Source organism: Notechis scutatus, chromosome 4, assembly GCF_049901735.1.
Source record: "Notechis scutatus isolate UNSWTSFEM ecotype Mainland chromosome 4, rNotScu1.2, whole genome shotgun sequence".
Classification (NCBI taxonomy): Eukaryota; Metazoa; Chordata; class Lepidosauria; order Squamata; family Elapidae; genus Notechis; species Notechis scutatus.
Genome location: NC_142012.1, coordinates 167,801,999 through 167,829,796, shown reverse-complemented (window position 1 = coordinate 167,829,796; position 27,798 = coordinate 167,801,999). Strand labels below are relative to the sequence as shown.

The 27,798-nt window shown below is 49.1% G+C and overlaps 1 protein-coding gene across 1 annotated transcript in view; it reads left to right on the top strand.

Annotated features, from left to right (window-relative positions):
- The window catches only part of P3H2 (prolyl 3-hydroxylase 2), a 100,988-nt gene extending 76,348 nt beyond the window's left edge, over positions 1 to 24,640 (top strand). Inside the window, 13 exon segments of the mRNA XM_087965618.1 lie at positions 3,434 to 3,576; positions 4,706 to 4,795; positions 9,163 to 9,203; positions 11,423 to 11,444; positions 11,446 to 11,518; positions 13,657 to 13,784; positions 14,284 to 14,379; positions 15,975 to 16,011; positions 16,014 to 16,123; positions 16,492 to 16,625; positions 20,497 to 20,572; positions 21,028 to 21,168; positions 24,487 to 24,640. Coding sequence (XP_087821744.1) covers positions 3,434 to 3,576; positions 4,706 to 4,795; positions 9,163 to 9,203; positions 11,423 to 11,444; positions 11,446 to 11,518; positions 13,657 to 13,784; positions 14,284 to 14,379; positions 15,975 to 16,011; positions 16,014 to 16,123; positions 16,492 to 16,625; positions 20,497 to 20,572; positions 21,028 to 21,168; positions 24,487 to 24,579 — 1,184 coding nt within the window. The 3' untranslated portion in view covers positions 24,580 to 24,640.
- Positions 24,641 to 27,798: the final 3,158 nt, after the last annotated feature.

The window sequence follows — 27,798 nt, the reverse complement described above, 5'->3', positions numbered from 1 at the left end:
AGAAAACAAACCCACTGCGCTTTTCTAGGGAGGGAGGGGAGAAGGCTGTCTGTCAACACTGAGAAAGAGGGAAGGAAGGAAGGAAGGAAGGAAGGAAGGAAGGAAGGAAGGAAGGAAGGAAGGAAGGAAAGAAAGAAAGAAAGAAAGAAAGAAAGAAAGAAAGAAAGAAAGAAAGAAAGAAAGAAAGAAAGAAAAAAAAATATAAAAGAAAGAAGGGAAGGGAGGAAAAATATAAAGGAAGGAAGGGTATAAAAGAAAGGGGGAGGGAGGAGAGGAAGAGAGGGAGGAAGGGAGGAGGGAGGGCATAAAAGGGGGGAGAGAGGGAGGGAGGAAGGAAAGGTATAAAAGAAGTGAGGAAGGGAAGAAGGAAATATAAAAGAAAGGAAGGAAGAAAGGAGGAGAGGGAGGGAGGGAGGAAAATATAAAGAAAGGGTATAAAAGAAAGAAGGAGGGGAGGTATAAAAAAAGAAGGAAGGAAGAGGGGGGAGGGAGGAAGGAAAGGTATAAAAGAAACAAGGAGGAGGAAGAAGGAAGGAAGGAAAAATATATAAAAAAAGAAAGGACAAAGGGAGGGAGGAAAAATATAAAGGAAGGAAGGAAGGGTATAAAAAGAAAGAAGGGAGGGAGGAAGGAAGGGAGGGAGGAGGGCATAAAAAGGGGAGAGAGGGAGGAAAAGAAGGAAGGAAAGGTATAAAGAAGTGAGGAAGGGAAGAAGGAAATATAAAGGAAAGGAGAGAGGGAGGAGGGAAAACATAAAGGAAGGAAGAGATAAAAGAAAGAAGAGGGGGAGGGAGGTATAAAAAAAGGAAGGGAGGAAGGAAGAGAGGGAGGGAGGGAGGAAAGGTATAAAAGAAACAAGGAGGTTTAAGAAGGAAGGAAGGAAAAAAGTATAAAAGAGGTCAAAACTTACAGTCAAAGGACTCTATTGAGTCAGAGATATGAAGAGGATCACCATCAATCCTTCATTGTCAGCATTCCAGTAAAAGGAGCAAACAGGAGCTCTCTTGCTCCCTCTTAGGTGAGGGTTTAGGTGAATATATTATTTTACCCAAACTAAGAAACCAATGTTATCCCTAACCACATGCATATTTTAAAGAAACATCTATAAAATAATTAAACTCCATTCTGCACTTAAATAGAAAAGAGAAATCGAACACAAGAGTGGGTATCTCCACTCCTACATCACAACCTGAAACATTTTAGGATGTGTGGAGTTGAATTCTGGAAAAAATGCCCCCTCGGCTTCCCCCTGTTCATATAGTGACGGTTTGAAGTGAGAATGACAGTGTGGAAAAAGTGGCTTAGGACCGTTTTTCACACTTATGGCTGTTGCAGCATCTCCCGTGGTCACACAATCCCCTTTTGCAACCTTCTATCAAACCAAATCAACAGGGAACCCAGATTCGCTAAACAACCATCTTACTAACTCAACGACGGCAGTGATCCACTTAGCAACGGTGGCAAGGAAGGTCATAGAGTGGGGCAAAGCTCGGTTTCACAACTGTCTCACTTAGCAACAGGAATTTGGGGCTCAATTGTCATTGTAAATTGAGGACTACCTGAAGAAGACACAACAAGCGGTTGTGGCAGAGAGCAGCTGGAAGGGAAGGGATGCATGGAAAGAACCTCTGGGTGGAACTGAGCATTTATTTATTTTATTTATTTGATTTGCCAATTGTTTACAGGATAATGAGTATAAGTGTATACATAGTTGTGAATACATGAAATGGGTACATATAAGAAAAATAAAAGAAGAATAAGAGAAACAATAGGACAGGGACGGTAGGCACGTTGGTGCGCTTATGCACGCCCCCTACAGACCTCTTAGGAAAGGGGTGAGGTCAATAGTAGACAGTCTAAGGTTAAAGTGTTTGGGGAAGAAACTACAGAGTCAGGTAGAGTATTCCATGCTCAGAAATTACAGGGAGCAGGAATATAGGAGTTAAATTAAGTGCCGGAATATCGGAGTTAAATTAAGTGCCGGAATATCGGAGTTAAGTGCCGGAATATAGGAGTTAAATTAAGTGCAGGAATAAAGGAGTTAAATTAAGTGCCGAATATAGGAGTTAAATTAAGTGCCGGAATATAGGAGTTAAATTAAGTGCAGGAATATCGGAGTTAAATTAAGTGCAGGAATATAGGAGTTAAATTAAGTGCAGGAATATAGGAGTTAAATTAAGTGCCGGAATATTGGAGTTAAATTAAGTGCAGGAATATCGGAGTTAAATTAAGTGCAGGAATATAGGAGTTAAATTAAGTGCAGGAATATCGGAGTTAAATTAAGTGCAGGAATATAGAGTTAATTTAAGTGCAGGAATATAGGAGTCGAGCTAAAAAGAGTATGTTTAACACTTTAAAGCCAATAAGAGGTAATGGTTAAATAAAATGTTTATTATTTTTAAATTTATCTTCTTTTTCTCTTCTTTCTCCACTATAACAAAGATATAATTAAGTTCAGAATAGGGTTGGAAATTAGAGAGGGGGAATAATGGAGTATATGAAATGGAATTTGAATGATAGTTAAAATGGTGATTAGTATAAAAATAATACATTGAAATATTGATTAATTACTAGTAGAGCTACAAGGTCTTGTTGAATGTTTTGAATATAGATTACTGATGTTTTATTTGTGGTAAAAGGAGGGATATATTTGATAAATGAAATATCCCATTAAAAACAACTATTAGGGAATATTCTTGGGAACTGTAGTGGCATAACTGAAAGTTAGAACTGAGATGGAATTGGAGAGAGGAGAAATAATGGAATACACTTCCTTAATAATAAGATGGTGCATGAAAAAGAAAGGAAACTAGAATTTGAATGAGGGGGATATTAAGCATATTTGAATAACATGAGGATTAGCGTAAAAGAACTAATACAATGAAATATTGAATACATAAATGAATAGAAGACCATAATGGAATATAAGGAGGTGTATTAATGCTAGAATGAAATAAGATTCTAAAAATAGCTCACATGATTATTAACATGCTATTAGATATAAAAGGAAGATATTTGAATGTAAGGATTGGTATGCAAATAAGATATTGAAATACTGAAAATTAAACAGTGGAAAAATTTGGAAAGAATCAATTTAGGTCGGAATATTAGAAGTATATAAGTTTATTAAAGTTAAATATATTAAGCATTATATGAATTGTATTAAAATGTAAAACACCCAGGTGTCATATTATCCACACATTGATATGTATGTAAAATAAAAATAAAAAACTTTATTACCCCCCAAAAAAGAAATTACGGGGTGGAGGGGGCGCACTTCATAAAGTGGGATGCATGCCGCCATTGTCTGTCTCCGCCAGGATGTAGCAATTTCTCATTTGCTTCCGTTGAGATTCAGCTAGCCAGAATGCAGCCAAACTGAAGACAAACCCTGAATTGTGGTTTGTTTGTTTTTCCCCCCTCCTCCTCACAGTGGGCGATTACATCCGAGCGTTGGAGTGCACCAGGACGTATCTCCTCTTCCATCCCAAGGATGAAGATGTCCTGGAGAACGAGGATTATTACCAGAGCCTCTTAGAAGGTTCTGTTGACCCGGAGGCCGTCCAACCCAGAGAGGTAAGAGGTTGGGACGTGGGAGCGAGGCTTGGGTGTAACTTCGAGGGTCCTTGGCCTTCAACAAGCCATCTTCTGCAGGGCTTGCATCGAGGTCACGCTGATAGAAGAGGGTGTTTGTAGATCAGGGTTGAATTGTCAGGTCCTCGGTTCTCTCTGACCCAACTAGGGAACTGTCAGGGTTCCGGCGATTGCCCCAATTAAATCATGAGCCTCGAGCCCAGCTTCAAAAGAATTCAAAGGATTTATTGGGAGCAACATGCTGGCATTAGCCTGCATGAAGCCAACTCTGGCCTACGTAATTTACAGTCCCCTGTGACCCTGTTTCCCCCCCCCTCCCCCCTGAGTGTGTCATAAATCAGATTCTCCAACCGAAACACAGTTCCCGGGCTGGGTGTCATCAATCACGTTCTCCAATGAAGGATTTTCCCAGGCAGAAGATCCGGCAGCCTAGGCTACAATCTTTGTAAGAGAAGCGTTGGAATATACTTCTGGTTCCTTCAGATTTCCCCCCACCCTTGTTTATGGAGGAAGGAGGAGGAGGAGGAAGATGAGGAGGAGGAGGAGGAAGATGAGGAGGAGGAGGAGGAGGAAGATGAGGAGGAGGAGGGGAGGAAGAGGAGGAGGGGGAGGAGGAGGAGGGGGAAGAGGAGGAGGAGGAGGAGGAAGATGAGGAGGAAGATGAGGGGAGGAGGAGGAGGAGGGAGGAAGAGGAGGAGGAGGAAGAGGAGGGGGAGGAGGAGGAGGAGGAAGACGAGGAGGAAGAGGAGGAGGAGGAGGAGGAGGAGAGGAGGGGGGGGGGAGGGGAGGGGAGGGGAGGAAAAGAACTATGAGGTCCTTGGTGCCCCCTGAGCTTGGTGGTTTCCTTGCAGACATTTCATGACCCAACTAGGTAACATCATCAATGCTGGAAGGGAGAGGAGTTGTATTGTATATAAACAGAGAGCAAATTCCCTCTTCCCTTCCAGCACTGATGTTGTTACCTAGTTGGGTCATGAAACGTCTGCAAGAAAACCACCCAGCTTAGAGGGCACCAGGGACCCCTGAGATCACGGTGGAGAATACAGCTTGTCCTTGACTTAACGTCCACAACTTGGTTTCTCTCTTTTATATATATATATATTTTTTTCAGGAAGCTGTGACCTTCCTCCGGAGACACCAGTTGGAAGCAGATTTGCTAGCGGCTGGAGCAAGCATCCTGGGTTTCTTGTACACAGAACCGGTGAGAATGCGCTCCTGGAGTCCCAGAGGGGAAGAGGGAGCCAGGAATCATGGTTTAGTCTTGGCCAAACCCAGCCTTGCTTGGAGGAACAGATTCAGCCACCAATGCTGGTGAAGATCCTCTGAATCTAGGCTAAGCAAAGATGCCTTGGACTTTAAGATTGTGGACTTCTACTCTACGGGGGAACTTGGGGAGCCCATCCTGGGTAAAGAGGTGTCTTTAGAACCCGTGATGGGGCAAGCCCCACAGGCCTGCATTCACACAACCCCCTAAGCCAGGGGTGGGCAAACTTTTTGGCTCGGGGCCGCATTGACTTTTAAATTTGACAGACGGGCCGGGTCAGCACAAGATTTTTGGAATCGCCCCCCACCCTTCCCCCTTCTCCTCCTTCCCCTCCCCGGAGGCCCCTGAGTCAGGAGTTGCTACCGCCAGCGCGGCTCAGTCCACGTTGCCTCGGGAAGGAAAGGCAAAAAGGAAGAGCCGTGGCGGTGCTTTGCAACGGAGCAGCGGCACCGGAGGCTCAGGCTCAGCGGCTCCTGGTTTGCCTTTTCCTTCCCAAGGCAACGGGACTGGAGCCACACGAGCTGCGCCGGCGGTAGCAACTCCTGACAGCCCCAGCCGACCCCTGAGCGGAGCCCGGGCGAAACTGCCTGTTGCTGCTGCCGGAGCACCGCAGGTCGCCTCCTCCAAGCAGCTCACCCGCCCGCCGGGCTTCCCTCTGCCGCGCGGCTCGGGGCCAGGCGCAAGCGCAGCGAAGGGAAGCCCGGCGGGCGGGCGGGCGGGCAGGCTGCTTGGAGGAGGCTCTGGGCTTCCCTCCGCCAGCACGGCGCCCGCGAGTTAAAAGGAAGCCGAAAGTTGCTGGGAAGTTGCTCGGGTGCTGGGAGCAGGCTTTTAAAGTGCCGCCCGAGCAAAGTTTAAGCACCCACTCGCCCGCCGGGCGGAACCCTTCCCGCTCCTCGGCGGAAGTCGCTCCAGCCTGCAAACTTTGCCTTTGCAAAGCCCTGGAAGCCCCGGAAAACCGAGCAACTTCCCAACAACTTTCGGCTTCGCTTTTAACTCGCTGGCGCCGTGTTCGCGCCCTGAGCCGCACGGCGGAGGGGAAGCCCGGAGCGCCGCTGGTCGCCTCCTCCAAGCAGCCCGCCTGCCCGCCGGGCTTCCCCTCCGCCGCGCTCGGGCCAGGTGCGAGCGCCCCAGGCATGATATTCTTCCAATTAAAATCGAATTCCGATTTTTTTGGGAATCGCCGCCTCCTTTCCCCCACCCCTTCTTCTCCTTCCTTCCCTCCCCTCGGAGGCCCCGAGTCAGGAGTTGCTGGTGCGGCTCACGCGGCTCCAGTCCCGCGTTGCCTCAGGAAGGGAAAGGCAAAAAGGAAGAGCCATGTGGCGCTTTGCAACGGCAGCAGCGGCTCCTGGTTTTGCCTTCCTTCCCGAGGCAACGCGGACTGGAGCCACGTGGAGCTGTGCCGGCGGTAGCAACTCCTGACAGCCCCAGCCGGATACCTGAGCGGAGCCCGGCGGTGCGTAGCGGAGGCCGCTGGCGGCAGAAAATGGAGCTGGGCCAGCCACAGACCAGACTCCGTGCAACACGCCGCCCCAGCCCCGGCGAGGGAAAGCAGCGGGCACTCCCGGGCACGTGGCGGGGGTCTCTTTTGGCCGGCCCTTTTTTTCAGAGTGGAATATCATGCCTGGCGCCCGCGAGTTAAAAGCGAAGCGAAAGTTGCTGGGAAGTTGCTCGGGTGCTGGGAGCAGGCTTTTAAAGTGCCGCCCGAGCAGGACCACCGAGCCGGGAAACGGGGCACCAAGTCAGGGCAAGGCTCCACCAGCAGCGGCCTAGCTTTAGGTGGCTCCAAGCAGCCCGCCCCGCCCGCCGGGTGGAACCTTTCCCGCTCCTTGGCAGGAAGACGCTCCAGCCTGCAAGCTTTGCCTTTGCAAAGTTTAAGCCTGGAAGCCCTGGGAAAAAAGGGGGCGGGGACTCACCTTTGGAGAGGTCGCACTCGAAGGTGATTTCGAACTCCCAGCCGAGGCCTTTGCAAATTTCTTTTCTTTCCTACCCCTAGATCGCTCCGCACTGTTTTGCAGCTTTGGGGCCCACGTGACACAGGGCAATACGCCACGCCCAGCGATTTTTTTCAGGGGCGGGCCGGATTGGACAGACCAACGGGCCGGATGTGGCCCCGGGCCGTAGTTTGCCCACCCCTGCCCTAAGCCCTGGGTCTCCAACCTGGGCCGCTTCAAGACCTGTGGACTTCAACTCTGCTTCATCTCTTAAGATCCCTCCCTCTGCCCTCTCTCCCTTTTGACCGAATTCCCTTCAATTCTGGGAGTGGAAGGCCGCGAGTCTTAAAGGGGGCCCGAGGTTGGAGACCCCGCCCCAAGCTCAGCTAGGAGGGGGACTTGGCTGCCTCCGGGTTCCCTGGCTAGATGCTCTCTCTCTCTTCAGAGCTTATACAGACCAGGGGTTTCGCGTGCATGCGGCGCACGGTTTAAGCGTCACGGGTTGTGTGTGTAATGTAGCTTTTGCATGGGTTTAAGGTGCGTTTGTGGTTTGGTGGGAATTCGGTGTGTGAATTTTGCTACTGAATTTTGGGATCCAGTTGCAGGGAGACCGTTTTTGGGGGAGAGTTCTTTGGAGGGGATGGGTGGGGGCCTTGTGGGGTGGGATCCTTTTCCCTTCCCTGCCTTCATCTTCCTCCCTCCTTCCCTCCCTCCTTCCTTCCTCTCATTCCAATTTCCTTCCTTCCTTCCCTCCTTCCCTCCCTCCTTCCTTCCTTTCATTCCAATTTCCTTCCTTCCTTCCCTCCTTCCCTCCCTCCTTTCTCTCATTCCAATTTTCTTCCTTCCTTCCTCCCTCCTTCCTTCCTTCTCTCATTCCAACTTCCTTCCTTCCTTCCCTCCCTTCCTCCCCTCCCTCCTTCCTTCCTCTCATTCCAATTTCCTTCCTTCCTCCCTCCCTCCTCCCTCCCTTCCTCTCATTCCAATTTCCTTCCTTCCTTTTTCCTTCCTTCCTTCCTGCCTGCCTGCCTGCCTTCCTCTCATTCCAATTTCCTCCTTCCTCTCCTTTTCCTTCCTTCCATCCTTCCTTCCCTCCCTCCTTCCTCTCATTCCAATATCCTTCCTTCCTTCCCTCCTTCCCCTCCCTCCTACCTTCCTCTCATTCCAATTTCCTTCCTTCCTCTCCTTTTCCTCCCTTCCTTCCATCCTTTCTTCCCTCCCTCCCTCCTTCCTTCCTCTCATTCCAACTTCCTTCCTTTCTTTCCTCCCTTCCTCCCTCCTCCTCCCTTCCTCTCATTCCAATTTCCTTCCTTCCTTCCTCCCTCCCTCCCTCCCTCCCTCCCTTCCTCTCATTCCAATTTCCTTCCTTCCTTTTTTCCTTCCTTCCTTCCTTTTTCTTTCCTTCCTTCCTGCCTGCCTGCCTTCCTCTCATTCCAATTTCCTTCCTTCCATCCTTCCTTCCCTCCCTCCTTCCTCTCATTCCAATTTCCTTCCTTCCTTCCATCCTTCCCTCCCTCCTACCTTCCTCTCATTCCAATTTCCTTCCTTCCTCTCCTTTTCCTCCCTTCCTTCCATCCTTTCTTCCCTCCCTCCCTCCTTCCTTCCTCTCATTCCAACTTCCTTCCTTTCTTCCCTCCCTTCCTCCCTCCCTCCTCCCTTCCTCTCATTCCAATTTTCTTCCTTCCTTCCTTCCTCCCTCCCTCCCTCCTCCCTCCCTTCCTCTCATTCCAATTTCCTTCCTTCCTTTTTCCTTCCTTCCTTCATTTTTTCTTTCCTTCCTTCCTGCCTGCCTGCCTTCCTCTCATTCCAATTTCCTTCCTTTCTCTCCTTTTCCTTCCTTCCTTCCATCCTTCCTTCCCTCCTCCCTTTCTTCTTTTCATTCCAGTTTCCTTCCTTCCTCTCCTTCCATCCTTTCTTCCTTCCTTCCCCCATCCTCCCTTCCTTCCTCTTTCCAATTTCCTTCCTTCCTTTTTCCTTCCTTCCTTCCTTCCTTCCTTCCTTCCTTCCTTCCTTCCTTCCTTACTTCCTGCCTGCCTGCCTGCCTGCCTGTCATCCCAATTTCTTTCCTTTCTCTCCTTTTCCTTCCTTCCTTCCTTCTATCCTTCCTTCCTTCTCCTTCCATCTTCTTTCTCTTTCTTTCTTTCTTTCTTTCTTTCTTTCTTTCTTTCTTTCTTTCTTTCTTTCTTTCTTTCTTTCTTTCTTCCTTCCTTCCTTCCTTCCTTCCTTCCTTCCTTCCTTCCTTCCTTTCTTTCTTTCTTTCTTTCTTTCTTTCTTTCTTTCTCTTTTCTCTTTCTCCCCCTCCCCTCCCTCCCTCCCTCTCTCCTTCTTCCTCTCTTTCTCTCTCCCACCTTAACCAACCGGCCTTCCTTCTTTCAGAACTACTGGAGCACCTCTGGGTCTCGGCAAGACGGTCACGGGTAAGAAACCAAAACCGGCACCAGCTGAAAACAATTCGGGGGTCTTGCGGGGGGGGGGGGAGTGATCCATTGGTGAATATTGGAAAGGGAATCAGGGAGTTTGCATGGGAGCCCCCCAAGGTCCAGATGATAAACCACATCGTGGAAGCCCCTCCCCTGCTTAGATGCCCCCGATCCGTGAGATAAAACGGTCTGGAAATGCATCCTCTCTCTTTCTCCTCTCCTTCATTTCATCTCATTGAAGCACAAACGTTCCTTGCGCTCTGGAGGAGGAGAGTTTGGGGAGGGGGGCAAGGGTGTGCCATGGCCCCATCCCTAGGGACCCTCCTCCTGATGCCCCCAAAGCTTAACTCCTCCTTCTTGGCCCAGTGACGGCTTCCTTCGAAGAGCAAACCAGAATGTCCTTCTTTCTACTAGCTACAGTCAAGAACTGGTTAAATATCCTTGGACGGAGCGGTGCTTCCCCCCACCAAGAGGCAACTGGATTTTCTTGTTGTTGTTTTTCCTTGGAAGACATTTCGCTTCTCCTCCCAGGAGCTTCTTCAGCTCTGACTGGAGGGTGGGGGAAGGGAAGGGTTGATCCTCCTTGCAGACAAATCTGCTCCTTTGCATCCTTTCGAGAGGGTCGTTGAGGCCACTTGGAGGCCTGTCTGTGTCCTCAGGGCCACCTGAGTGGTGCAAAGGGTTCCTGTAGTCTGCAATTTCCCCCCCATCCCCCCTGGAAATCCATGCCTGCCCCCACCCCATTCGAAGGGGGTCCATCCCAAATGGAATAGCTAAAAGTCTGCAGAGATTCGCCGTCATTCCAGGTCCCAGTTGTCCACCAAAGGTGCTTTTTTTGAAGACATTTCACTTCTCACCCAAGAAGCTTCTCCAGCTCTGACTGGAGGGTGGGGAAGAGAAGGATTTATACTCCTGCAGAAAAGCTGGTCATTTGCATCCTTGGAGAGGGACGTTGAGGCCGCTTGGAGGTTTACCTGTGTCCTCTGGGTCACCTGAGTGGTGAAAATGGGGGTGGAGCCTTCAGGGAACCGCTGAATGAACCTTCTCGTAAACAGGAGGTAGATGATGTCGGTGAGGGAGGGAGGAAGGAAAGGTATAAAAGAAGTGAGGAAGGGAAGAAGGAAATATAAAAGAAAGGAGAGAGGGAGGGAAAATATAAAGGAAGGAAGGGTATAAAAGAAAGAAGAGGGGGGAGGTATAAAAAAGAAGGGAGGGAGGAAGAGAGGGAGGGAGGAAGGAAAAGGTATAAAAAGAAACAAGGAGGGAAGGAAAAATATAAAAGAAAGAAAGGAGGAAGGGTTTATTAAGTGAGGGGAGGGAAGAAGGAAGGAAGGAAAATATAAAAGAAAGAAAGGACAAAGGGAGGGAAGAAAAATATAAAGGAAGGGAGGGAGGAAGGGTATAAGAAGTGAGGGAGGGAAGAAGGAAGGAAGGAAAATATAAAAGAAAAGAAAGGGGGAAGGGAGGGAGGAAAAAATATAAAGGAAGGAAAGGAGGAAGGGTATAAGAGAAGTGAGGGAGGAAAGAAGGAAGGAAGGAAAAATATAAAAGAAAGAAAGGACAAAGGGAGGGAAGAAAAAAATATAAAGGAAGGGAGGGAGGAAGGGTATAAGAAGTGAGGAGGGAAGAAGGAAGGAAGGAAAATATAAAAGAAAGAAAGGGGGAAGGGAGGGAGGAAAAATATAAAGGAAGGAAAGGAGGAAGGGTATAAGAGAAGTGAGGGAGGAAAGAAGGAAGCAAGGAAAAATATAAAAGAAAGAAAGGACAAAGGGAGGGAAGAAAAAATATAAAGGAAGGAGAGGGAGGGAGGGAGGCTCTATCCCCATTGGCACAAACTCAGGTGAGCCTGAGGAGACAGGGGAACCTCCAAGTGGCCTCAGTGACCGTCTCAATGGACGCAAATGACCAGCTGGGGGAAGCCAGATTCACTTCACAACCGTGGGACTCATTTAAGGACTGCATGGATTCACTTAACAACCATAGCGGGAAAGGTCATCAAATGGGGCCAAACTCACTTAACAAATGTCTCACTTAGCCACGTGAACGTTGAGCTCCATGGTGGTCGTAAGTTGTAACCTTCCGTCTGAAATTGATGGGTTGACTTTTGGCACGTTGGCTTGTTCAGTCAACACTCAGTTGAGCTTCGGGATTCTTCAGTCGGGTGTTCAAGCCTGTTGTGGGAACCCAACCAGCGGCTCCTGGTTTGTCTTCTGCAGGGATCCTTCCGGGCTGCGGGGACCACCAAGCCCATGAGCCTGGGGAGGCCCCTCCTGAGCAGGAATTGTCCAAAGTGGGGCACCCCCTGCGGGAAGGTAAGGCTCCCTGGACATGAAGGGCTCTGGAGGCTAAACCGTACCAAGAATGGTTGCAGGAATTGGGCCTGTCTAGTGCAGGGTTCTCCAAATTGGGCCATTGTAAGATTTGCTGGACTCCAACTCCCAGAATTCCCCCCCAATGGCTAGGGAATTCTGGGAGTTGAAGTCCATTAAGTCTTCAAGTGACCATGCTTAGAGAGCCTCTTGTTTTAGGAGCTCATGACCCAACTAGGGAACATCATCAGTGCTAGAAGGGAGAGGAGTTCATGGAGAAGAGGGAGGAGGAGGAGGGAGGAGGAGGAGGAGGAGGAGGAGGAGGAGGAGGAGGAGGAGGAGGAGGGAGGAGGAGGAGGGAGGAGGAGGAGGAGGAGGAGGAAAAGGATTGTGGGCTCCTGGGTGCTCTCTGAGCTTGCTGGTTTTCTTGCAGACCTTTCATGACCCAACTAAGTGACATCATCAGTGCTGGAAGAGAGAGGGGTCTGTTGAGAAGAGGGAGAGGAGGAGGAGGAGGAGGAGGAGGAGGAGGAGGAGGAGGAGGAGGAGGAGGAAGGGGAGAGGAGGAGGAGGAGGAGGAGGAGGAGGAGAGGAGAACTGAGGGCTTCCTGGTGTTCTCTGCACTTGGTGGTTTTCTTGCAGACCTTTCATGGCCCAACTAGGGAACGTCCTCAGAGCTTTGGGAGGAGGGGGAGGTCTGGCTTTAGTCCTCCTCCCTCGGATGAACGGAGTCACTTCACCTTCTCTTGGGTGGTGACCCTCAGGATACCTGGTTGGGGGGAGGGGAGAAGAGGTGGTTCTTCCTGCTGCTGGAAAAATGGGAAAGCCATGGGAAGGGGAGGGGGTGGGAGGGGCTGTGCCCATGTGGCTCCCACCCTTGAAATCCCACCCAGACTGAGGACAAGGGTGGGCAGTGCCAGGCCAGGGGAGGATGGGCGGGTGCCAGGCCTTTGGAGCCCCTCCGCTCTTCAGAAAAAGGAGGTGGCTTTTTTCTTCTTCTTCTTCTTCTGGGACTGCTCTTTTTTTTTCTTTCTTTTTCTCTTCCTCTTTCCTCTCCCCCCTCCTTTCTTTCCTCCCCTTCCTTTCCTTCCTCCTCTCCCTTCCTCTCCTCCTCCTTTCTCCCTCCCTTTCCTTCCTCCACCTACCTCCTTCTCCTCTCCTTCTTTCTTCATCGCCTCCTCGTTTCCTTCATCATTTCTCTCCATTCCATTCCTCTCTCTTTCTTTCCTCTCCTCCCTCTTTTCCTTCTCTTCCTCTCTTCTTCTTCTCCTCCTTTCCTTTCTTCTTTTCCTCTCACTTCTCCCTTCTTTCTTTCTTTCTTTCTCCTTCTTCTTTCTTCCCTTCCTCTTCCTTCCCCCTCCTTCCTTCACTCCTCTTCCTCTCCCTCCCTTTCCTTTCTTCCTTTCCCCTCCCTCCCCCTCTTCCTCCTTCCCTTCCCTCCCTCCCTCTTTCCTTCCTTCCTTCTTTCCCTCCCTCCCTTCTTTCCTCCTCCCTCCCTCCTTCCCTTTCCCCTCTTTCCTTCTTTCTTTCCTCCCCTCCCTCCCTCTCTCCCCTCCCTCCTCCCTTCCTTCTTTCCTCTCCTCCCTCCTTTCCTGCTCTTCCCCTCCTTCCCTCCCCTCCCTTCCCTCCTTTCTCTTGTTTCCTGCCTTCCTTCTCCTCCCCCTCCTTCCCTCCCCTTCCCTTCCTTCCTCCCTTTCCCTCCCCCTCTTTCCTTCCTTCCTTTCCTCCCTCCTTCTCCCTCCCTCCCTTCTTCCCCTCTCCTTCCTTCTTTTCTTCTCTCCCTCCTCCTCCCTCCCTCCCTCCTTCCTTCTTTCCCTCCCTCCCCTCCTTTCCTGCCTTCCTTTCCTCCTCCCCTCCCCTCCCTCCTCCTTTCTTTCTTCCCTCCCCTCCCCTCCTTTCCTGCCTTCCTTTCCTCCCCTCCCTCCCACTCTCTCCTTCCTTCTTCCCCTCCCTTCCCCTTCCTCCCTCCTCCACCCTCCCTCCCTCCCTCTCTCCCTTCCTTCTTTCCTCCCTCCCTCCCTCCCTCCTCCTTTCCCCGCCTTCCTTTCCCTCCTCCCTCCCACTCTCCCTCCCTCCCCTTCCTCCCTCCCTCCCTCCCTCCTTTCCTTGTTTCCTGCCTTCCTGCCCTCTTTCCTCTTCAGGGGGTCCCCTTCTGTTCAACGAAGTCCAGTTGGTCTACAACTCCCAGCAGCTGAACGGGACGCAGCGGGTCCTGCTGGACAACGTCATCTCGCCACGCGAGTGCCAGGAGCTGGGACAGGTTGCCAAGGTGAGTAACTGCCGAAGCCGAGGAGACTCTGAGCAGGTCCCTAAGGGTTGCTGGCCCACCTCTGGGAGCCGACGTCATCAGGAAGCCTCTCTGGCCCCTCGGAGACCGACAACCCCTTGAAGGAGGGGTCACCCTGAAGGAGATGCCCTCCATGGGATCAATAGTTGTCCGGTCTCTTCTTAAAACCTTCCAGGGATGGAGCCCCCACAACTTCTGGTGGCCAGCGGTTCCACTGGTTAATGGTCTTCCTTGTCAGGAAATGCCTCCTTAGTTCCAGGCTGCTTCTCTCCTTGACGAGTTTCCCTCCGTTGCTTCTTCTCCTGCCTTCTTTGGTGCTTTGGAGAAGAGCTTGACCCCCTCTTCTTTTGGGGCCGCCCCTCAGGTATTGGAAGGCCGCTATCCTGTCCTTCTCTCCCTTAGAGTAGACCTACCCAGTTCCTGCAACCGTCCTTCACCCGTTTCGGCCTCCAGAGCCCCAACCGTTGCTCTTCTCCCGCAGGACATCCTCCTGGCTGGTGATGGCTACAAGGGGAAGACCTCTCCTCACACCCCCAATGAGAAGTTCGAAGGAGCCACCATCCTCAACGCTCTGAAGGTGAGAAGGTGTTGCCCCAGGCCGGGCCTGTCCTCCTGTGGGGTGAGAACACCTGGAGACCTCCAGGGCTGCTCTGGATCCAGCCCACCGGCAGCTCCCGGAGGGCGCAGCCTCTCTTCCTGCTTGGTCTTCGCCCTCTCGGGCAGGTCAGGCCAAGACATGGAGACGGCACCGATCCCAGGAAGGTCCTTTATAGGTACGGTAGTCCTCCATTTGCAACAGTTCATTTAGTGACCGTTCCAAGGTGCAACAGCCCTGCAAACACCGACCTATGCACTGGTTGTTGTTTTTTTCACACTTCTGACCGCTGCAGCATCGCCGTGGTCATAGGATCCAAAACTGGGGTTGTAATTCGAAGGTGGGAAAGGGTCATAAATCGCTTTTCTCAGCACCTTTGTACCTTGGAACGGTTAGTAAATGAATGGATCAAAGTCAGAGAAAGGGAGAGAGAGAGAGGGAGAGGGAGAGAAAAAGAGTCAGAGAAAGGGAGAGAGAGAGGGAGAGAATTAGACAGGGGGAGAGAGAAAGGGAAAGAAAGAGAGAAAGAGAAAGAAAGAGAATCAGAGAAAGGGAGAGAGAGGGAGAGAGAGGATTAGAGGGGGAAGAGAAAGAGAGAAAGAGAAAGAGAGATGAGAGAGAGAGAGGAAGAGATGAGAGAAAGAGAGACAGAGAGAGAAAGAAAAAGAAAGCGAACTAGAGAAAGAGAGAGAGAAACAAAGAGACAGAAAGGGAGAGAGATGAGAGAGAGAGAAATAAAGACACGGGGGAGAAAGAGAGAAAGAGAAAGAGAGATGAGAGAGAGGAAGAGATGAGAGAAAGAGAGAGAGAGAAAGAGAAAGAAAAAGAAAGAGAACTAGAGAAAGAGAGAAAGAAACAAAGAAACAGAAAGGGAGAGAGATGAGAGAGAAACAAAGACACGGGTGGGGGGAGAAAGAGAGAAAGAACGAGAAAGAGCAAGAGAGAGAGAGAAACAGAGAGAAGGGGAGAGAGAGAGAGAAAGAGAGAGAAAGAGAAAGAAAAAGAAAGAGCGAACTAGAGAAAGAGAGAGAGAAACAAAGAGACAGAAAGGGAGAGAGATGAGAGAGAGAGAGAAATAAAGACACGGGGGGAGAAAGAGAGAAAGAGAAAGAGAGAGAAAGAGAGAGAGAGAAAGAGAGAGAAAGAGAGAGAGAGAAAGAGAAAGAAAAAGAAAGAGAGAGAGAACTAGAGAAAGATTGAGAGAAACAAAGAGACAGAAAGCGAGAGAGATGAGAGAGAAATAAAGACACGGGTGAGAAAGAGAGAAAGAGAAAGAGAGAAAGAGAAAGAAAAAGAGAGAGAAAGAGAGTGAGAGAAAGAGAGAGAGAGAAAGAGAAAGAAAAAGAAAGAGAGAGAGAACTAGAGAAAGATTGAGAGAAACAAAGAGACAGAAAGCGAGAGAGATGAGAGAGAAATAAAGACACGGGTGAGAAAGAGAGAAAGAAAAGAGAGAAAGAGAAAGAAAAAGAGAGAAAGAGAGCGAGAGAAAGAACTAGAGAAAGAGAGAGAGAGAGAGAGAAGGGAGAGAGAGAAAGAAAGAGAGGGAGGGGTAACCTTCTCACTTGATTTGCCTGCAGTTTGGCTACGAGGGTCGGATCCCTTTGAAAAGTGCTCGCTTTTCTATCACGTCAGCGAGAAAGCCCGGAAGATCGTGGAATCCTACTTCATGCTGAATTCCACCCTCTATTTCTCTTACACGCACCTGGTGTGCCGCACGGCCTCTCAGGTAAGGCTGGGCAGAGGGCCAGGTGGAGAAAGGCTGGCCTGGACTCCAACTCCCAGAATTCCTCAGCCAGCCAGGCCCATTTCTTGCCTCCCACCTTTGAGAGCAGAGAGACGGCAGAGAAAGGGATGAGGAGAGAGGGCAGGGCAGGTCCCAATGGGGGGGGACACACCTCAAAAAGTGCCAGGGAATTCTGGGAGTTGAAGTCCTCAAGTCTTCAAGGGGCCAAGTTTGAGACACCCCCCCGATGTAGAGGAGTTGGGGAAGGGTTTGAGAGGTGGGCAGGAGGGGTGTAAGGACAACGAATTCTGGAGGAGTGGGAGCTGGTTAACAAGGGAGCAACCCAAAAGTGGCCCCCTTGAGGTCCTCAGTTCTTGGTCCCTTCAGGCCAGCAGGAGCGGAGGAATGATCTGAGCCACCCGATCCACGCGGACAATTGTCTCCTGGACCCCGAGGCCAACGAGTGCTGGAAGGAGCCCCCAGCTTACACCTTCCGAGACTACAGGTGGGTGGGTCGCTAGTGGCCTTTGAAGGTAAGAATGGTCTTCAGGTGCTCTTCACCAAGACCAAGTAGAGGAACCTAGGGTTGGGCTAGAAAACCTCCAAGGTCCCTTCCAACTCTTTTATTCTGTCCTTCCTTCCTTCTTTCTTTCCTTCCTTCCTTCCTTCTGCTTTCTTTCCTTCCCTTTCCTTTCCCTCCTTCCTTCCCTTTCCTTCCTTCCTTCTTTTCTCCCTCCCTCCCTCTTTCCCTCCCTCCCTTTCTACCTTCCTTCTTCTCATTCCCATCTCCTTCCTTCCTTCCTTTTGTTCCTTCCTTCCTTCTCTCTTCCCTCCCTCCTTCCTTCTGCTTTCTTTCCTTTCCTTCCCTTTCCCTCCTTCCTTCTTTTGTCCCTCCCTCCCTCTTTCCCTCCATCCCTTCCACCTTCCTTCTTCTCATTCCCATCTCCTTCCTTCCTTCCCTTCCTTCCTTCCTTCCTTCCTTCCTTCCTTCCTTCCTTCCTTCCTTCCTTCCTTCCTTCCTTCTTTTGTTCCTTCCTTCCTTCTCTCCTCCTCCCTCCCTTCCTTCTGCTTTCTTTCCTTCCCCTTTCCCTTCCTTCCTTATGCTCCTTTCCTTCCTTCCTTCTTTTCTTTTTCCCCTCCCTCCCTCTTTCCCTCCATCCCTTCCACCTTCCTTCTTCTCATTCCCATCTCCTTTCCTTCCTTCCTTCCTTCCTTTGTTCCTTCCTTCCTTCTCTCCCTCCCTCCTTCCTTCTGCTTTCTTTCCTTCCCTTTCCTTCCTTCCTTATGCTCCCTTTCCCTTCCTTCCTTCTTTTCTCCCTCCCTCCCTCTTTTCCCTCCCTCCCTTTCACCTTCCTTCTTCTCATTCCCATCTCCTTCCTTCCTTTCGTTCCTTTCCTTCCTTCCTTCCTTCCTTCCTTCCTTCCTTCCTTCCTTCTTCTTCCTTCCTTCTTCCTTCCTTCCTTTTTTCCTTCCTTCCTTCCTCCCTTCCTCCCTCCCTCCCTCCTGCTTTCTTTCCTTCCCTTCCCTTTCCTCCTCCCTCCCTCCCTGCCTTCCTTCCAGAAGGCTTTTAAGAAGAAACGGCCATTTGTCTGGAATTATATAGGGTCTCCTTCTTCAGCAGGAGGCTAGACTAGAAGACCTCCAAGGTCCCTTCCAATGCTGTTATTCTGTCATTCTGTCTGCCTTCAAGGGCTAATCCCTTCCCAGGTGGTGCTACTGAAGGGAGGGGCCACGAGGCTTTCCCACTGTGCAGCCTCTCCACCCCAGTGCGCAACGCACATCCCTCCACCCACGTCTCTCCCCGCCGTGTTCTCAGGTGAGGCAGAAGCTGCCCTGGCACCCCCTTGGTGGGGGGGACCTTCGCCTCCCCCCTGCAGCCGTCCATCTCCCTTCCAGCTGGGATAAAAGCAGAGGTGGTTCTTCAGCAGGTTCTGACCAGTTCTGGAGAACCGGTAGCGGAAAGTTTGAGTAGTTTGGAGAACCGGCACATCCCACCTCTGACTGGAGATTTGACAGTCTCCCTCCCCTGCCATGCCCACCAAGCCACGTCCACAGAACCGGGAGTAAAAAAAAATTTGAATCCCACCCCTGGATAAAAGGCCTCATTCCACCATGTCTGCTGAAGTTGGTAGCTCCTCCCAGGACAAGGACCCCCCCCAGTTGGCCTCCAGCTTCATCTGTTGGATGGCATCCCTCTTTGACCTCACCTTCCTCGTCCGTTCTGGTTGGTCCTGCAACCCAACAGGACAGACACAGACTCCAGAGAGGAATTAGGACTGCAGAAAAAACCATGTCTACCCACCTGCCTTCCGTGGAGGACCTGTATCCTGCACCCTGAGTCAAAAAGAGGGCTGTGAAAATATCTACACACCCCTCACATCCCGGACATAAACTGTTTCAACTCCTTATCCTCAAAACTACGCCAAAGAGCCCTGCACGCCAGAACAACTAGACACAAGGACAGGTTTTTCCTGAACACCATCACTCTGCTAAACAAATCATTCCCTCAACACTGTTCAACTATTTATAAAGTCTGCACTACTATTACTGTTAATCTTCTCATCGTTCCTTATCGCCCATCCCCTCCCACTTGTGACTGTATCACTGTAACTTTGTCACTTATATCCTTACGATTTATATTGACTGTCTCCTAGTACAGTGATCCCCAACCTTTTTTACGCCGCGGCCCGGTACTGGCATCAACTGGGCGCCGCCATCTTTTTTTGATGAAAAAGTGCTTCCGGTGACCTCACCAGAAGCACTTTTCGTCAAAAGTTGGCGGCGAGCGCTCGGTGAGCTTTTCGGTAGAAATGGCTTTCTACCGGAAAAGCTCACCGAAGCGCTTGGCGCCGCCATCTTTTTGATGAAAAAGTGCTTCCGGTGAGCTTTCTACCCGGAAAAGCTCACCGGAAGCACATTTTTACCAAGAAAAGATGGCGGCGCCCAGCAACCAGCGGCCCGTACAGACTTGTTCCGCGGACGTGCACGGTCCGCGGACGCGGTTGCGGACCCCTGTCCTAGTATGATTTGATTGCTTACTGTACCCTAAGACTATTATTAAGCGTTGTACCTGATGATTCTTGACTCTTGACGAATGTCTCTTTTCTTTTTTGGACACTGAGAGGATTTGCACCAGTGATGGGATGCAAATCGTTTTACCACTGGTTCGGTGGGCGCAGCTTGCTGGGCGTGATTGGCCTAACGTGCGCAAGCAGCTTTCCAAACCCCAGCTGAGGCTCTGCCACGCCAAGCAACTGGGAGGAGAAAGAAGAGGGAAGCGCAGAGGGGGGTGAAAGGGGCCGATCCTGCACTTTTCTCTTCTTTCGCCTCCCAGCTGCTCGCCGGAGCTTTTTTTTACTACCACATCGGGTGAACCGGTCCGAACCGGTAGCAACCGCCACTGAGATGCACCAAGACAAATTCCTTGCGTGTCCAATCACACTTGGCCGATAAAAGGATTCTGTCTATCTATTTATCTATCTATTACAAACTGTTCTACAAATACAAGTTCCAGGTATACTTGTAAGAGAAGAAACAGACATCTTGCGATCTCCGGAACTAAAATTATTTTTATTACACTTACTAAGCTTTCGTCAGGCTCTGCTGACATTGTCAGAGTATTAAGCTACCATTACAGAGATCTCTGCCTTTATATATCATTAATCAATTTAGCCCTTGCACGAGGAATAGGCCCTTCCAACCACCTCCCACCTGTAAGTAACTGTTGGTTTTGCTTCAGTCATGTTGGTCAAAAGAGGTTTAATTCTTGTTGTTCCCTCCCTTGTATCTATCTATCTATCTATCTATCTATCTATCTATCTATCTATCTATCTATCTATCTATCTATCTATCTATTATCTACCTATCTACCTATCTATTATCTATCTATCTATTATCTACCTCCTATCTATTATCTGTCTATCTATCTATCTATCTATCTATCTATCTATCTATCTATCTACCTATCTACCTATCTATCTATCTACCTGCCTACCTATCTATCTACCTACCTATCTATCATCTATCTATCTACCTACCTACCTATCTCATCTACCTATCTACCTATCTACCTACCTACCTCATCTCATCATCTCATCTATCTATCTATCTATCTATCTATCTACCTACCTACCTACCACTACCCATTCATCTACTTCCTACCTACCTATCTATCTATCTATCTATCATCTATCTATCTATCTACCTACCTACCTACCTCTATCTACCTACCTACCTCTATCTATCTATCTATCTATCTATCTATCTATCTATCTATCTACCTACCTACCTACCTACCTACCTACCTACCTACCTACCTACCTACCTATCTATCTACCTACCTACCTACCTACCTATCTGTCTCTTTATCTTCATAGTGCCCTCCTGTACATGAACAGTGACTTTGAAGGTGGGGAGTTTATTTTCACGGAAATGGATGCCAAGACGGTCACGGTGAGTAGATACCTGGACAGGTAGACTTCAATTTACAATTATTTGTTTAGTGACCATTCGAAGTTACTGATAAAAAATGACTCCTGGTCGTTTTTCACACTTACGACCGTTGCAGCTTCCCCACAAAGTCACGTGATCAAAATTCAGAGGCTTGGCCGCTGACTCGTACTTATGACGGTGGCAGTGTCTTGGGGTCACGTGATTTCCCCTTTTGTGACCTTCCGACAAGCAAAATCCATGGGGGAGCCAGATTCACTTAACGACTGCCTGACTCAACTTAACGACTGCAGTGATTCGCTTAACAATGGTGGCAAGAAAGGTCATAAAATGGGGCCAAACTCACTCAACCGCTGTCAAAAGTTTGGGCTCAGTTAGTGGTCATAAGTGGAGAACTACCTGTACCTGACAGGCAAGAAGCTCCGATCCAACCCGAGCACGTCCCCTCCTTCTTCCAGGCCTCCGTCAGACCCAAATGCGGGCGAATGGTCAGCTTCTCCTCCGGTGGAGAGAATCCCCACGGGGTCAAGGCTGTCACCAGAGGCCAGCGATGCGCCGTCGCTCTGTGGTTCACCCTCAACCCGCTTTACCGGGAACTGGTGAGTTGGGGAGGGAGGGAGGGAGGGGAGAAAAGGAAAGGGAGGGAAGAAGGAAGGAAGGAAAGAGAGAAAAGGAAAGGAAGGAAGAGAAAAGGGAAGGGGGGGAAGAAGGAAGGAAGGAAGGAAGGAAGGAAGGAAGGAAGGAAGGAAGGAAGGAAGGAAGGAAGAAGGAAGGAAGGAAGGAAAAGGATGGAGGGAAGGAAGGAAGGAGGAAGGAAGGAAGGAAGGAAGGAAGGAAGGAAGGAAGGAAGGAAGGAAGGAAAAGGAAAGGAAGGAAGGAAGAAAGGAAGGGGGAAGAGAAGGAAGGAAGGAAGGAAGGAAGGAAGGAAGGAAGGAAGGAAGGAAGGAAGGAAGGAAGGAGAAGAAGGAAGGAAGGAAAAGAAGGAAGGAAGGAGGAGAGAAAAGGAAAGAAAAGGAAAGGAAGAAGGAAGGAAAGAAGAAAAGGAAAGGAAGGAAGGAAGGAAGGAGGAAGGAAGGAAAAGGAAGGAAGGAAAGGAAAAAGGAAAGGAAGGAAGGAGGAAGGAAAGGAAAGGAAAGGAAGAAGAGGAAAAGAAAGGAAGGAAAGAAGGAAGGAAAGGAAAGAGAAAGAAAAGAAGAGAAGAAGGGGAGGAGGAGAGGAAAGGAAAGGGAAAGAAAAGAAAAAGGAAAGAGAAAGAAGGAAAGGAAAGAAGAAGGGAAGGAAGGTGAAGGAGGAGGGAGGGAGGAAGGAAGGGAGAGGAAGGGAGGGAAGGAAAAAGGAAGGGAAGGACAGAAGGAAGGAAGGAGAGAAGAAAGGAGAGAAAGGGGAGGGAGGGAGGAAGGAAGGAAGGAAGGAAGGAAGGAAGGAAGGAAGGAAGGAAGGAAGGAGAGAAAAGGAAAGGGAGGGAGGAAGGAAGGAAGGAAGGAAGGAGAGAAAAGGAAAGGAAGGAAGGAGAGAAAAGGAAAGAAAAAGGAAGGAGGAAAGAAAAGGAAAGGAAGGAAGGAAGGAGGAGAGAAAAGGAAAGAAAAAGAGGAAGGAAAAGAAAGGAAAGGAAGGAAGAAGAGAAAGGAAAGGGAGGAAGGAAGGAAGGAAAGAAAGAAAAGGAAAGGAAAGGAAGGAGGAAAGGAAAGGAAGGAAGAAGAGAAAAGGAAAGGGAGGAAGGAAGGAAGAAAAGAAAGAAAAGGAAAGGAAGGAAGGAAGGAAAGGAAAGAGAAAGAGAAAGAAGAGAAGGGAAGGGGAGGGAGGAGAGGAAAGGAAAGGGGAAAGAAAAGAAAAAGGGAAAAGGAAAGAGAAAGAAGGAAAGGAAAGAGAAGGGACGGGAAGGCGAAGGAGGAGGGAGGAAGGGAAGGAAGGGAGAGGAAGGGAGGGAAGGAAAAAGGAAGGGAAGGACAGAAGGAAGGAAGGAGAGAAGAAAGGAGAGAAAGGGGAGGGAGGGGGGGAGGGAGGAAGCAAGCAAAGACTGAAGGAGGATGGAGGGAAGGGAGGGAGGGAAGGAAGGAAAGAAGGGGGAGGAGGAGAGCAGAATTGGTTGATGTTAGCCCAGAATCCGGAGTCCATGAACCTCCTTTGCAGGCCAACCGGTTTCCTTTCAGCTCAGAGTTTTTGGCATCCAGCAAAGTGCCCGGAGAGGCGGCGGGGGTGTCATCTGTTTGTCTAACTCCTTCTCTGTTGCACCCAAACTCCTTCGGAGGTGTAACCTCCACTTGTAGGGGATTTATCCGCAGCCTCCGACTCCTTCCCACCCGGTATCCTAACTACAACCTGAGAAGATTAGTTGTAGAAGGGCGCCCCCAAGTGGCTGAGAACCCACACTGAGCGAACCAGTGGCGAGGGGGGGGGGGGAACGGGGTGCCTCCCCTCCCTTGCCCTGCTGGGGCCCCTAAGATGCAGAAGTTTGGCTGGCTTCCTTTTCACCCCGAAGCTCAGTTGGAGGCTACCATTATCGAAGGAGAGGCATCCACTGTATAATTAGGAATTAGGACGAATTAATATTCCTAATTAACGCCTGTCGCCCTGGAAAGCAGGAATGTTAAGAACAGGGATTAAAAGCAGAGATCCTCAATTATCCAGGCCAGGATTGTCCCAAAGGTGGTTTGTTTTTGGTTTTTTTCCCAGGGGCATCTGGACTTTCTGGGTTTTTTTCTTTGAAGACATTTCGCTTCTCATCCAAGAAGCTTCTCCAGCTCTGACAGGGTACAGATCAACCTCCAAGCAGCCTCAACGACCCTCTAAAAGGATGCAAATGACCATCTGCCTGCAAGGAGTCTCAATCCTTCCGTTCTCCACCCTCCAGTCAGAGCTGAGGAAGCTTCTGGGAGGAGAAGAGAAATGTCTTCAAAGTAAAACCCAGAAAGTCCAGCTGCCTCTTGAAAAAGCACCTCTGAGACAACTGAGGACGCAGACAAATCTCCAAGTGGCCTCAACCGCTCTCTAAAAAGGATGCAAATAACCAGCTGCCTGCAAGGAGTCTCAATTCTTCCCTTCCCCACCGTTCAGTCAGAGCGGAGGAAGCTTCTGGGATGAGAAGCGAAATGTCTTCAAAGGGAACAAAACAGAAAGTCTAGTTGCCTCTTGAAAAAAAAAGAAACCTTTGGAGGAAACGGTGGTTAGAAAGGGAAGGAAGAACAAGTTTAAACCCTCCGAGTAAAAAATAAAAAGCAAAGTTAAAAAAAATCAGAAGGCTAAAAGGTTCACAAGATAGCGAGGTGTGTGTGTGTGTGTGTGTGTGTGTGTGTGTCCCCGGGCTGCATCACACAACGCTAAATGTAATTATAACTAATTTACAATATCCTAATTTCCTTATAACTTGTTAGAGTTTATTGCAGAAATCAAATCCAGAAAGCCCACACAGATGACAGATTCAGCAGGATCCGTTAACTTCTTTACATACATAATAACATATGAGTAAAACGTACAATACCAATAGTAGTTTCTTCCAACGTGGTCATAGTTGCAAGCAGCTTCAGAGCTGAGAGCAGACTAGTTTCAGTTCTCAGCACAGCACGCAGAGCTGCAGTTTCAGTTTCCAATTCAGCTTTTATTGGCTGACCTTATTACCATGTCTCCACCAGTCTGTGACTATTCTGACCTAACTAATGCAGTTTTCCTTGACAAATAGAGATACTTATATTTTATTGCTCTTTTATTTTACTTCTGTCCTCTTTACGCTCTGTTCTTTTCTCTTTTTTTTTTCCTTTTTGTTATTGTAAACTGGAGTAAGTCCATGGTGAAAAAATAAATTTTAATGAATGATAAATGGTCTTCCAGGCCAGATCAGACCCTTTTGAGAATGGTGGGGGCTGCCCTTCCTCCTTCTGGTCAGCCTTCACCTCTTCACCTCCCTTCTCTTTGTCCTTCAGGAGCGAATCCAGGCCGACGAGATCATTGCCTTGTTAGACCACCAACCCTTCAGTCCCACCGAGCCGGACATCAATCCCAAAGATGAGCTATGAACCAAACGAAAGGAACTCTCTACTCCAAATATTTATTTAATAATATTGGTTGTAAATCTTATGAGAACCCTTTTTATTTTTGTACGGAGCCTTGGTAATAATTTAAAGATGGGGGGTGACACGAGAAAGGCAGTGGGCTCTTCTGGGTTTACCTCCTCCATCTCCTCCTCCAGGAAGTTCAGTAGCCCAAAGGGGCCATTTTGTCTCCGCCGTGAGCTTCCCTCCAAAAGTTGTGGCTGCTCCATCGCTGGAGGTGTTTAAGAAGAGATGAATGTGAATGAATGAGCTGGAAGGGACCTTGGAGGTCTTCTAGTCCAACACCTTCCTCAAGCAGGAGAACCTGTACCATTTCAGATAACGGACTGTCCAGTCTCTTCTTAAAAACCTCCAGTGTTGGAGCGCCCGCAACTCCTAGTGGCAAGCAGTTCCACTGGTTAATTGTCCTCACTGTCAGGGAATTCCTCCTTAGTTCTAGGTTGCTCCTCTCTTAGTAACAGCCTTCGAAGGGACCTTGGAGGTCTTCTAGTCCAACCTTCTGCCCAAGCAGGAGACCCTACCAGTGGTGGGGTCTCAAATCATTTAACAACCGGTTCTCTGCCCTCATGATTTCTTCCAACAACCAGTTCACCAAACGGCTCAGAAAGTGAACAACCGGTTCTATTGAACCGGTGCGAACCGACTGAATCCCGTCGTTGGAACCTATAACCATTTCAGATGAATGGTTGTCCAATTGCTTCTTAAACTCATCCAGTGATGGAGCAGCCACAACTTTCTGGAGGCAACTTCTGTTCCACTGGTATTAATTGTCCTCACGGTTAGGAAGTTTAATTCCACCTTAATTCCAGGTTGCTTCTCTTTTTGATCAGTTTCCAAAAATTGGACCTTAAGGCTTCCCACCAGAAGTGGTGGGTGCTCCATTACTTGAGGATTGTAAGAAGAGATTGGAGAGCCATTTGTCCAGAATAATGTAGGGTCTCCTGCATACATCAGGGGGTTGGACTAGAAGACCCTCCCAGTTCCCTTCCAGCTCTATTCTGGTTGAAGTCGTTGAGAGAAGCAAGGTGGAATTAAGGAGAAACTTCCTAAAAGTGAGGACAATTAATCCGTGGGACAGCTTCCCTCCAGTGGTAGGTCCTCCATCAGTGGAGGCTTTTAAGGAGAGGCTGGACAGTCACTCGCCTGGAATGGGAGTTGGACTAGAAGACCTCCAAATAGTCCCTTCCGGCTCTATTCTGATGGATCGATTGAATCTGCAGGGCGTGTGATCCGTTGGCTCTCTTCTCCCAACTCCAAAACCTGCCGGAGTTTGCCAGAAGTCTTCATGGTTGATAAACCTTTCCAGCACTTTCCTTCCACTCCAAAGCTGGAAGGAAATTCCCAAGATTGGGAACGGATGAAAAGAGCTGGCTAGCCTCCTGCAATAGCAATAGCACTTAGACTTATATGCTGCTGTACAGTGCTTTAAAGCCGTCTCTAAGCGGTTTACAGAGTCAGCCTCTTGCCCCCAACCATCTGGGTCCTTATTCCACCAACCTCGGAAGGATGGAAGGCTGAGTCAACGTCAAGCCTGGTGAGATTCGAACTGCCAAATTGCAGGCAGCCGGCAGTCAGCGGAAATAGCCTGCAGTACTGCACTCTGACCACTGCGCCACAAAAAAAATATATGAAAATTTTGGATTTACTGTATTTCCCAGTGGGAGAAAAGGAAGAATGTGCTGGCACTCATATATTGTATGCCCGTCACCTTGTGCCCCATCTAACAATGCTGCCCACGCAGACAAAAAGTGCTAATTTTCTAAACCGGCGTTTTCTCAACCTTGGACCCTTTTAAGGTGCGTGAGGGGAGTGAGGTTAAGTCATATATAAACAAAGGCTCAACCTCACTCTCTTCTAACGCGGATGATGTTACCTAGTTGGGTCTACAAGAAAGCAACTCAGCCCAGAGACGCCCCACACACACACACATTTGCTGAACCGGTCTCGGGTGCAAATGTGCTGGGAATCCACATTCTTGATTGAAAGCAGAAGAACAGGGTGGGCTGAAAGAAGGGTGGCTCCGTAAATCCTTTAAATGAATAAAATAAAGTGGATTTGGGCCAGTGAGAGGGCATCCCCTACATTGCATAGAAAGGAAACTGAGAGGAAATCGATGGTAACCGCTGAATTTTGTCTTGAGCCCAGGAGGAATAAATTAAACTCAGAAAACTAACCTGCCTCTGTGTTTTACTTCTTCTCTGTTATTATATCCTCCTCTTGCTTCTTATCCTATCAGTACAAGTCATCCTCGGGTTACAACAGTTCGTTTAGTGACATCTGAAGAAGGGAGGAGAGGAAGAGGAGGAGGAGAGGAGGAAAAAGAGGGAGGGGGAGGGGGAGGAGGAGGAAGGAGAAGGAGAAGGAGAAGGAGAAGGAAGAAGAAGAAGAAGAAGAAGAAGAAGAAGAAGAAGGAGAGGAGGAGGAAGGAGGAGGAGGAGGAGGAGGAAGGAGGAGGAGGAGGAGGAGAAGAGGAAGAGAAGAGGGAGGGGAGGAGGAGGAGGAAGGAGAAGAAGAAGAGGAGGAGGAGGAGGAAGGAAGGAAGAAGGAGGAGGAGGGGAGGAGGAAGAAGGGAAGAAGAAGAAGAAGAAGAAGAAGAAGAAGAAGAAGAAGAAGAGGAGGAGGAGGAAGGAGAAGAAGAAGAAGAAGAAGAAGAAGAAGAAGAAGAAGAAGAAGAAGAAGAAGAAGAAGAAGAAGAAGAAGAAGAAGAAGAAGAGGAGGAGGAGGAGGAGAAGAGGAGGAGGAGAAGAGGAAGAGGAAGAGAAGGAGGGGGAGGGGAGGAGGAGGAGGAGGAGAAGAAGAAGAGGAGGAAGAAAGGAAGGAAGAAGGAGGAGGAGGGGAGGAAGAAGAAGTGGAAGAGAAGGAGGGGGGAGGAGGAGGAGAAGAAGAAGAAGAAGAAGAAGAAGAAGAAGAAGAAGAAGAAGAAGAAGAAGAAGAAGAAGAAGAAGAAGAAGAAGAAGAAGAAGAAGAAGAAGAAGAAGAAGAAGAAGAAGAAGAAGAAGAAGAAATTTATTGTCACTTTGAATGCACACAAACCGGCATACATTAAAGTGAAATTTCTGTGCATCCAGCTCTCAAAAGGGACACCACCTCCAATATACAACTATATGCAGGGGTGTGGATTCAGCCAGTTCAGGCCGAACCGAAAGTTAAATTTACACCTGGTTCACCGAACTGGTAGTTGAA